Consider the following 11,746-nt stretch of genomic DNA (forward strand, 5'->3'; position numbering starts at 1 on the left):
TATTCAGATTAATCTGAAAACAGCCAGGAGGATGATTAAAGATGCACTTTTGTCTGGATGTTCAAGTATAAAGCAGTAAAAAAGAAATCTATTACTTTACACGTTACTGTGAGAGAGAGAGAGAGAGAGAGAGAGAGAGAGAGAGAGAGAGAGAGAGAGAGAGAGAGAGAGAGAGAGAGAGAAGCTGCTGCTGCAACTAGAGACAAGACGCGTCTTGGATCACAAATAGGGATGCAGGGCGCATGCGCACTGGCCTCCGTTTACTGTAGGAGCTTCGTGGAGGAGAAAAAAAAAGGGGACAGGCAACAAATCAGGTTTTAAAAAAAAAAATCAAGACAGAAAAACAGCTCACAAAAAACAAAAACCCTCGTGCAATGTAAATAACCTCCAGGAGGGAAAGGAAATAGGATTATCAACAGGTAGGGATTTGATTGATCTTGTGATCGGCTGCCTGTCTCTCTCCCCCCCTCCTCCCTCTCCCTCCCTCTCTCTCTTTCTCCCCCCTCCTCTCTTTCTCTCTCTCTCGCTCTCGCTCTCTTTTTGGCCTTGTCTTGTGTGGTGGCTGCGATTCTGGGCAATTCATAGCGGGGACTTGGGAATTATTCTCGTCTAATGGACGTGCGGATCCGCTCCACTGTTATGCTCCATCCGGCCGATCGGGCTGCAAGGACGATTACTTCAACCCGCTGTACGGTGGTTTTTCTTTTTTTTTCGCCGAACGCTGTCGGATTGAAACGCGCGTAAAGGACACTCGACCGACAACCGGGAGGACGCATTTCACCGCGTAAGTAGCCACAAACACCGACGTTAACGTTGCCACAGGCCGTGTGTCGTTATCCGAAAAAAAAATATTGTAATAAAAATATATCGAGAATATTAAAGGCTTGTTATTATCATCACTTCCAACCATCCTTTTTCCCTCTCATTCCGGCTGGTAACACCCGCGCACAGCCGAGCCGTAATACGTGTCGAAATGCAGATCTGGTGTCAGTATTTGTGTGTTTCTATGTCAACTCTTCGTGATTGCCGGTAGAAGAGATGATGTGGAATAATCGACCGTCACCTAATGAGAACACTTTGCTTACGGTATTAACGTGAGAGCGGTAATCCGGTTAACCTTTTTAATCAGACCAACAAAAAAAACACATAAAAAAAAACACCAAAGCTTTATTATGTATGCGCCCTCCGTCGCCCCCCCTCCTCACACACACACACACAATGCGCGAAGGCAGGAGCACCGCTTCCAGAGAGCCGTCCTCTGTTCTGCAGGGTGTAGGGTGTGATCGAGAGCAGCTCGTTTAATTTTGTGCACCGCATTTATTCACTTAATGTTAAAAAACGCTTTTTTTGTTGTTGTTGTTTTGTCTCAGTTTATTTCTAAGAGATAAATAAAAAAAAGCGTTTCCTTTGTGTTCAGGAAATCAGAAAAAAAAGAATGGTAATAACGTAACCCGGTTAATGCTCTCGTCAAATTAAGCTCCATCACTGTCTGTCTGTCTCCAGACAAAGTATTCAAGCCGCTGCCACTGAAGCACTCTGAACGTTGTAATGATAAATAAATAAATAAATCAATCAGAAACATAATGGCAGACAGAGGGAAATTATCGCTTATCACATCCTAGACTGTGCAGTTGAAAAGCGATGCAGCTGTTTGTATGGCACTGAATGCTGATGGGTGGATGATATTTTTCAGGGATTTTTTTTTTTTTTTTTTTTTTAGGTGTGATGAGACAAAGGAACAAAGGATGCCTTAGAGGAGAGGTTGCCTATATGCCTGGAAACCTCTTCAAAGCACACCGCCAAATGGATCTAACGCCTCCGCACGCCACCTCTAGATCATGATACTTGGCTGAAGCTGTTACCGCTATCTTTATGATCCCTCCTCCATCTATGGCGAACTATAGCCATGCAGGGGACCACACCATCTTGCAGAATGTCTCTCCTCTCGCCACGTTCCTCAAACTGACCTCCCTGGGCTTCATCATTGGCGTCGGCGTGGTCGGAAACCTCCTGATCTCCATCCTGCTGGTCAAAGACAAGAGCCTGCACCGGGCGCCCTACTACTTCCTGCTGGACCTGTGCGCCTCCGACATCCTGCGCTCCGCCATCTGCTTCCCCTTCGTCTTCACCTCGGTCAAGAACGGCTCCGCCTGGACCTATGGCACGCTCACCTGCAAGGTGATCGCCTTCCTGGGCGTGCTCTCCTGTTTCCACACGGCGTTTATGCTCTTCTGCGTCAGCGTCACGCGCTACCTGGCCATCGCCCACCACCGCTTCTACACCAAGAGGCTCACCTTCTGGACCTGCCTGGCCGTCATCTGCATGGTGTGGACGCTGTCGGTGGCGATGGCGTTCCCGCCGGTGCTGGACGTGGGGACGTACTCTTTCATCCGGGAGGAGGACCAGTGCACCTTCCAGCACCGCTCCTTCAGGGCCAACGACTCGCTGGGCTTCATGCTCCTGCTGGCGCTCATCCTCCTCGCCACACAGCTGGTTTACCTCAAGCTCATCTTCTTCGTCCACGACCGCCGGAAGATGAAGCCCGTCCAGTTCGTGCCTGCCGTCAGCCAGAACTGGACCTTCCACGGGCCCGGCGCCAGCGGGCAGGCGGCGGCCAACTGGCTGGCCGGGTTCGGCCGAGGCCCCACCCCGCCCACCTTGCTGGGCATCCGGCAGAACAGCAACGCGGCGGGCCGCCGGCGTCTGCTGGTGCTGGATGAGTTCAAAACAGAGAAGAGGATTAGTAGGATGTTCTACATCATGACGTTTTTCTTCCTGGCGCTGTGGGGGCCCTATCTGGTGGCCTGCTACTGGCGGGTGTTTGCGAGGGGCCCCGTGGTCCCCGGGGGCTACCTGACGGCGGCCGTGTGGATGAGCTTTGCCCAGGCCGGGGTCAATCCTTTCATCTGCATCTTCTCCAACAGGGAGCTCCGGCGCTGCTTCAGCACCACGCTCCTCTACTGCAGAAAATCCAGGTTACCAAGGGAACCCTACTGCGTTATATGAAGGTTTTGCTGTGGGTTTTTCTTTTTTTTTCTTCCTCCTCTACGTCTCTATTTCCCTGATTGATCTTGATCTGGGCTCGTTCCCGTTGTACAGCGCACTCTCTCTCTCTCTTCTATCTCTCTTCTCTTCATCCTCCAGTTTTCCTGCCGTTCCTCCTTCTCCTGTAACCCTTGTTTTCAGAGGTAGGAGGCGGACGGCCAATCACGAGGCTCCACCGTGGTGATTGAGTGTGAAACGTATCAAAAATGGAGGCTGAAGGGAATGGGAATACGCAGGAGGTCTGGATCCCCTCCTGTGTTTATGTTCTAGTAAACAGACATCGTGGAAGGCCATGCCAATGCAGAGAAGCAAAAAGTAGAAAAAAAATAAGAAATTGACAAAACAATATAAAAAAACTCTTGCTTTGGATATTTTGAAGATGCGTTACTCTGTGAGGTGTGAAATACATAAACATCAAAAAGAAGAAAAAAAAAAAAAGATCCAAAAACAACGAAATGATACCTCTCAAGGAATCACTGGAAATGTTTTACATTTTAAGAGTTGCACTAAAAAGAAGATGTAAAGATGCTTTTTTTTGTTTTCTTCTCTTTTTTTTTTTTTTTGGTCAACAGTTGCCAGTTGCATTGCAAGGACAACTTTTTTTGTTTGAAAACTAAACAATGAATGCTTTAATTTGCAACAGACTACACAATCGCTGTAAGTAGAGCAACACTTGGTGACTGTTGGAATACACCATCACCATCCCAAGAGGATAAAATGGTTTTAATGTAAGTGATATCTTTTTCATTTACCGGGCGGGGGCTTAACGATGGGGATTTACAATGTGTGGTTTTTTGCAGTTGCAATTTAAAAAACTAGACCTTATTTCTTGTAGTTTTACGATCCATATGTCCCTAGTGTCTGGCATTGTTATTTTCTTATCACCTTTTTACAAAAAAAAAAAGGAATAGAGGAAAAAAAAAGATGAAATGGTGTTTGGATTTTGAGAAAAAAAAGATGCTTTTAAGAACTTGTGCTTAAAAAAAAGACATTGAAGAAGTAGTTAAATGTTTCATCATATCATGTACCTAAACACTATCATATTGTTACAGTATTGCTGATGCCACTCCGGGTGTTCTTGCCTTAATGGTTATGATATTGTCATGTTTCTTGGTTGTTGGGTTATTTTTTATTTATTTATTTATTTCATTCACTCCTAAAAAAGTCATTTTTTTTCCAGATGCAAGGGGGAGTTTATTTTTTCTTCTCTTTTCTTTTTCACATCAATGTGAAGTGCATGTCCATTTTTTTTTTTAAAAGCTGGTCCACTCCCATGAGCATCACAGGCCATACACTGAGCAGCCCATTTTTATTCTGCAATGGTTTGCTACACCCCACAGAGTGCTCAGAGCACAGGGAGTGTGTGTGTGTGTGTGTGTGTGTGTGTGTGTGTGTGTGTGTGTGTGTGTGTGTGTGTGTGTGTGTGTGTGTGTGTGTGTGTGTGTGTGCGTGTGTGTGTGTGAGTGTGTGTGTGTGTGGATCAGACAACAGTCACTTCAAGACCAGAGCCTTAGTATGAAATCTTGCACAATTTGTAAAAAAAAAAACAGAAAAAGCAAAAAAAAGCAACAAAAAAAAGACATTTAAGGCACACCGTCTTGTTTCTACTTTCCCTACATTTGCTCTCTACTGATTGTTTTCAAATGACTTACTTTTTTCTCTCTTGTGGCCATTTTAATATTTATTATGTATTCTTTTTTGTATAATATAGATAGACTGTGTGTAAGTATGTGAGTCTTTCAGTTTGAAGTCCCGAATGTTGAGTACAGTTTTGAGTTAGGATTGCATTTGCTGAAAGTTAACTGTGTAATCTGTTGCTTTTTTGAAAATAAAAAGTTTCCATTTTACAACAGTTGTTCCTTTAGCCCTCTCATTGGGGTGGAGATCATGTACGGCCAACAGCTCACAGCTGGAAAACATCTGCCCAATCTGAAGTGGTGCGTTCATGGTCCACAACATCCTTACCCCTGCAGGTCAAAGGTTTTAATCTCTAAAATGTCATTTTCTCACTTCGGGCCTCCTTTAGAAAACAGAGGGCTAGAATCATCCCATTATGAATTCTAAAGCCACTGCTGAGACGTTATAATGTCAGTATTTTGCATTTATAATGTGTCATTTATGTTCATATAACCGGCTCTTTATCTGAGAATGTGATAAAAAATGTTTCAAATGTGTCTTTTTCTCGGAACACAATCTTTTCTGTCATTTGAGTCCTTGGGACATCTTGTCAAAACAGAATATATGCCAAATCTTGTCATTGAATGTGAAGTGTGTTTGACATTTAATGGGAATAATCTCCGTGGATATGTCCCTGGGCTTGCTCACCCTTGCAGTTTTCTTTTCCCATCCTGTGTTAAAGGAGAATACCACTGAATTTCAGACGTAATATATCCTCCTCCCATATGGAATAATGACAGGGCACCCTGGATTAATGAATACCCTTGCACAGAGCCCCGTAGCCACAAATGACATCGCGGTTTGTCCCATTCCCTCATTTCTTAAGGTCACACTGATGTGCACCTGCACTGAAAATGAATTGGGGGAAATATGATAACGAGAACTATGGAAATATGAACAAATGAAGCCCATTTTTCCTCAAATGAGTAATGATTTTGCAAGAAATTTGCCATCTGAAATGGCCCAGTAATAAATAAATGTTACCAAATAATAAGGGAAGTTTAAAGAAAGGAAAGAAACCTTTCTGTGCAAGGACTCGTCCACTCATTCAAGGATGAATAAAGCCCTTCGAGCCGCTCTTGTTGAACAACATGGGAGGTTATAAAGGTTATTCTTAAATTGAGTGGTATTTTTCTGTGAAAGAAAGTGATTATAGTGTTTACAATGGAAGTAAGTACTGCATCTGGAAGAATGAAGCAAATACTGCAGGATTCATACACCAGTTTTGAATCATTCTGACATTATTCTACCTTTTTTTTTGTTTGTTTTTTAACCAAAATGAGTCCCACTGTCCAATTCAGAAAAAAATAATTAAATAATGACCTAAGCCGAGGTTCCTGAAAACATAAAAACATGATGCTGGAATGGCTTGTAAACACTTCAGGTAATTGCATGCCGTCTCCGCTGATGAGAAATATCTATTAGTGGTCTATTTTCATTACCATGTTGGCAATTATGGTTTTATTTTGGACATTGATCTTTCCAATTTGGATTGTGGGAGCATTTATTGAAATGGAAAAGTAATATTTAGATGTTCTGGTTTCACATATTGTCTGTTTCCTGCTCAGGAACCCTGCACGTTCTTCAAATTGATGCAAAAAAAAATGACGTTTTGTCTTTAAACCAGGGCTGAAACTGTGCATTCAGCATATGCAAATCCCAAACCGTGTCACGTTTAAGGCTCAAATTCCTGGCGTGTTTTTTCAAGCGTCCCGGTAATTCTGTTTCCCCTCCACGTCGGGGGGGGGGGGGGAGATGACAGGCAGAGGTGGTCGGCTTGAAAGCGGTTCATTCTGGCATACAAGCTCTCACGCTGAACCCTCTTTCCCTCCCGAGGTAACGCGTCTCCCGAGGAACATCGAGGAACATATTGTTCATAATCAAAGCAATTAGGAAGCTGTAGTCTGCTGCACCATCTGACTGGGTATCGCTTCTTTTGCACTGTTTAGATCGTGGAAGAAAGCAAAAGAACTGACCGTTTTTTGTGTGTGTGAGGCAATTATAATGCTTTCGCCGGAGATACTTTTCATTAAGCGATCAGAGGACTTTTGGATTGGATTTTGGCAACCAATGAATAACAACCAGCCCTTATTCCATGTCACTCTCCTTGCATCTCAGTGGATTTGCACACACAGTTTCAGCTTTTTTAATGGACTGCCAATGGGCTCTGAAAAAAAGCGTCACCCCAGCCCCTCATTTGCTGTCTATAATGTGAGTAAATACCATCTGTTGACTGAGAAGCATTGGCTTTTTTTTATTTTTTACACACAATGGGAGGGGGGGTACTCTAATGTCAGCCTTTCTGCATTCTTAGGCATTTTTCTATTTGTGTAATGCATGCCAAACCTTAATTAAAGTGCAGTAAGGGTCCGCGCCGAGGAGCACTCAGATATGAGAAGCTGCCTTGTATGGAGTGGACGACTCAATCTTCTGACAAGCTCCTTCGGGATAAAGGAAGAACTGCTTTCTGCGTTGGCATCACCATGTATGAGCTCATTTTCTTTGATCGTGTGACAATGGAGCCGGAAATGTAACGTTCCAATATGCTCCGAGGGAAGGGGGGGGGGGGGTGTTCATTTGTGTTTTGTGGAAATGACATTTACATACCGTTGTTTGGCCAAATGATGCATTCATGCTCTTTGTGTGTTTTCAATGCATTTCAATCCTCTTTCCAGCAGGCGACGTGGTAAACAGTCATCAAACTGCACTGCTGCTGTGTTTTTTTTCCCTCTCTAATGGCTTCGCAGCTTCATGGCTAATGTGCCTCAGCAAATTGCTAATGGTCAAATGAGTGATAACGCACGGATCGCAAATGCGTGTCTTACTTGCGTAGGTGTGACTAAGATTGTTTTTTTTTGTCTGTGCTTCTGCCGGGAGAGTTTAATTCCGCCCTGCTCTCCGTCCGTTCATAATCCATTGTTGCTCTTAGAAATAAATGTAATTTTCAAAAGCTATTAGAACTAATATCCAGAGGCCGTCACTAAAACATCTGCAACGGCAAGCAAATCCTTCCACAAACAAGCTGCTCTCCTCTCAATAAAAAGGGATTTTTTTTGTTTTTATGTTTTTATTTGGACAAACACATGTGGCTAATGTGCGTTTAGCTCCCGAATCTGAATGTGTGTAAATCCCCTCCTGCATTATGTGCTGATTACACAGTACGCTCCCGAGATCAACGGGATGCCTGGTAGGAATTTGCAAGTGGATAAAGATCGTAATATCCCAATCTTTATGTCTTCATTTCCAACAAACCCGCCCTCCCAACTGCTGCAGCCCATCATGCAAATGCCTTATATAAAGAATTTCCCTGCTTTAAATATTAACTGATTAAATTGCGGATGGAGCTTCAAAGGTTCCGTCCTGCATATTTAAAGAGTTATTTTTTTTTTCTCGCTCTTTCTCCATCTCTCTCTCTCCTGTAATGTGAGATTCAGTGGTTGGATCGTTTCTCTGTAAATTTAGCTCGAAGCACATTTTTAGATTTAGTTCCATCTTTGCCGTCACACCTGTATGCACTGGAAGGCTCTTATATATGGTATGGTTTCTTCATGTGTTGCTCATTTGGATGATGCCTTCTCAGGAGAAATGGTAGATTAAGGATTCCAGATGATAGATTTCTCAGAAAAACAAACAAATGAACACAGTATGGAAGTTTTTTTGTTGCCACAGAATGAACAAAAATGTACCCTTTTGACATTGTTTGGTTTAAAGGGCTCATTCAAGTATTTATTTAGAAAATAATTGTGTTCTTGTGGAGAATTAGATGAGAATGTCAATACAACTCTCTCTCTGGAGGTGAAATATGAAAATAAAATGGACATAGAGGAGAAATCTCTCTCTCAAATTCCTGAAGTCTCCTCCCATCACGAAATAGTCCAGAACATAAAGTGTAATTACATGGAAAAACTCAATCTCCCATCTAACTCTCTGCAAGAAGTGTATTCCCCAAATGTGGAACTGTCCCTTTAAGCTAAACCCAACTTGGTAAGACCCCTGATTGTATATGACTTCACTGTTTGTGCTCTGTTATTCCACCCTGTTGTGATCGCACAGGGTGACAAGCCACTGACATGTTTGTGGTTGTCAGGGCAACACAGAAATGGCACATTGTGTACGTCGTGCCGCGCAGAACGAGCCTTTTTATTGGAATGCAAATATTGCTGCATAATGTTGTGATTGGATGGTTGGAGCAACAGTTTGTTTTTTATTTATGTTTTTTGTTAGATTACAGGTCAGGATGTGAGCTCACATAGGTTCTGTTTCTTCGCTGCTAAATCCTCTCGGTTGTTAGGGAGTCAGGAGTAAACATGTCCTCTCCGCCGCTAAGACTCGGGATGAGCGACGGAGTCCCGGATAGATCACGATTGGTGGGTTAGTACTTAAGCACATGTACACCAAAGTTGGAATACGCGAAAGGGAGAGCGAGAGTACTGGTCGGGAGTAATCCTCCAACGGGGATTACCCGTGTCTTTCATGCTAGATTAAAGGGTCCCATGATACCCTGTCGGGGGCGGTCCGAGTCCTGATGGGGAATCAATGCGGCCGGATGACGGATTATCGGCGTCATCGTCATCTTTGTGGTTCTTTCTCATCACCGTCGGCCCCGGTAACGAGTGTGAATCGGGGCGTTCTTCAATACTCCAGATTTGGGGAGGCTGACCAATAGGGAGCCAAGTCTGTCTGCGAGTTCTGAGATAATCATCTTATCCACCAGGCATCACACACACACACGCACACACACACACACACACACACACACACATGGAGTCTGACGTGAGGAGATCTGGATGACGTACCTACGGTACTCAGCAGGAAAGGAAAGGGAAATATTTGGGTCACATGAAAATGGAATAGTGTGTTGGTGGTGATTCCGGTTGCCGGTGGTGATGGCACCTGACTGGGGGAAGAAAGAAAACTCCACCAGCGAGCATGCTGGTCCTTTTTTTTTTATTCCACTCAAAATCCAAGCTTGTAGGATAAAACTGACAAAACTAGCAGGCTCTGCAAACATTTTGCTAACAGACTGAAATATTCAGAAGCTGCTATCTGGCTTATAGGGGCTTTCGGAGTATTGGGATTCCCGGCGAGGAAGCTGAGACGACCGTGTTTCCATCTCCTCGCTGAGGACAATCTGTCATGATGAAGAAGCCAAACACGTGCGTTACGCTGCCTATTTACAACATGCAAACCAGCTGCTTACATCTGCTCACAGTGGGGGCACGAATGCCCCCCAGGGAGCAAAGGGAAATAAATATTAAAGAGAATTCATACATGCACTCAGATATCTTCTTTTTTTAAAAGCTTGGATCCGATGTTGCTGGGAGGATGGCATCATTATTTATTTATTTATTTGCGTCATGGCAATTGGGGAAAGTGTTTAGGGGTGTTTATTTCGGCGATTTGTTCCCACTAATTCGACGTGTTTTGTGATGAAACCGAGGGCTTTTGGAAAAGGGAGGAGGAGGAGGAGGAGGAGGAGGAGGAGGGCGGGGGGAGTTAATCCACTCGTTGTCTTGTGTTCCAGCCTGTTCAGCACTCTCTCTCTCTCTCACTCTCCCTCCTTCCTGTATTTTTGGAAACATCTCATTCTCGTGAGTCAGGCCCGTCGTGCTCACAAAGGCTCGGTCTAGCAGGCTCTCGCCTCCCCTCCCCCTCCCTCCTCCTCCCTCTTCGTGTCTCTGCCGTTTATGATATTAGAACACAGAACTCTTCATCTCTCTTCCTCAGACAGACGGAACGAGGGGAAGAATTAATGCTTTGCAAATTCTTAATTCCCCGTATTTACGCGGGGCGACAGGTAATGGATGGATGTGTGCCGTGCAATCACTGGTGTAATAACCTGTTGGAAGCGAGGCCTCCAGAAGCTGACAGGCAGCAATTTTCAACCCGAGGCTGCACATTTTTGAAAAAAAAATTTTTCTTTTAAATGCTCCAAAAATCAACTCGATGATGCAACACATTTCTGACATCCATCTTAATTTGTAGAGCGGCGTTGATTGATGACACCTGACTTGACTGATGGCGCCGTCGCCCGCACTTCTCTTCGCCATTTGTTTTTGTAAAAGCACACGTCTCACTAATTAATGTTTGCATGTGTCATTTGTTTGAAGAGTTTTCTTGCAAGTAATGCAGCTCTCTTCCAGGAAAATCCACCCGAATTAAGTTGCCTTGGCGACGGCAAATTATACAACAAACACTTACATCATCCTGAGTTTTGGGGCTCTGAATGGAGGATTAAAACGAGATGGACGTTTCTCTTTGTCTTGTGTTTCACATCATTTGCACCGGCGTGTGTCTGACTCAGTGGATGTTATCGCTTTTTTTTTTTTTTTTGTGCGTGTGGGAACGAGATGATTCATCATTCTTTGTTCTAATTATAGAGATAACCTGGTGTAACTAATCAAACATTTTCTGCACTGCACAAAAATAATAATGACTTTTGTTGTGTCGGATGAGGATTTAATTCGGCTATCGGCAAGAGCTGAATGTTCAACCATTATTTGAGTTTATTTGCCGTCGCTGTGCTGTTGAATTGTTGCTTCGTGAGGATTTTTTATTTATTTTTTTTTGATCAAGGGAATGAGTTTAGGTGAGCATCCCCTGGGACTTTATATGAACTTTCCATGGATGCATGTCTGCAGGCATCCATCGCTAAATTTAGCGACTCTCTTCGAATCTGTGCTACATCCTTGAGGGTGGGAAAATAAGTTGAAATTGTTTAGAAGTTTGTGTTTTTTTTTTCTCTCTCCTCCAACGTGATGTTTGGGAACAAAGCAGCCCAGCAGCTTTGTTTAAAAAAAAACACAAAAGAATATTCTTTCTACTATAAACACAGTCACAGTGGGGGGAAAAAGTAATTTTCTACCTTCTGTGTCCAAGGGATTCAATTTTCCTCTTGAAGAATTATATTTGCTGCACAGATATAATAACTTTCTTCTCAGAGAGTGATTACACTGTTTATAATTTATAGGCTTACTATACTCCGGTTAACACATAGCACATTTGTGTTTTGTAGCACGGCTTA

At 43.6% G+C, this 11,746-nt stretch overlaps 1 protein-coding gene across 1 annotated transcript; it reads left to right on the forward strand.

Annotated features, from left to right (window-relative positions):
* Nucleotides 1-565: 565 nt before the first annotated feature.
* gpr85 (G protein-coupled receptor 85) lies at nt 566-4,897 on the forward strand. Its single transcript, XM_084039353.1, has 2 exons — nt 566-784; nt 1,721-4,897. Exon 2 carries the CDS (start codon nt 1,873-1,875, stop codon nt 3,004-3,006), a length of 1,134 nt encoding a protein of 377 aa, XP_083895479.1. The 5' UTR covers nt 566-784; nt 1,721-1,872; the 3' UTR covers nt 3,007-4,897.
* The last annotated feature ends 6,849 nt before the right edge of the window (nt 4,898-11,746 follow it).

This window comes from Eutrigla gurnardus (genome assembly GCF_963514095.1).
Source record: "Eutrigla gurnardus genome assembly, chromosome: 21".
Lineage (NCBI taxonomy): Eukaryota > Metazoa > Chordata > Actinopteri > Perciformes > Triglidae > Eutrigla > Eutrigla gurnardus.

Bases quoted from the DNA above. Each gene is read 5' to 3' on its own strand.
- gpr85 (XM_084039353.1), top strand. From the start codon at position 1,873: ATGATCCCTCCTCCATCTATGGCGAACTATAGCCATGCAGGGGACCAC.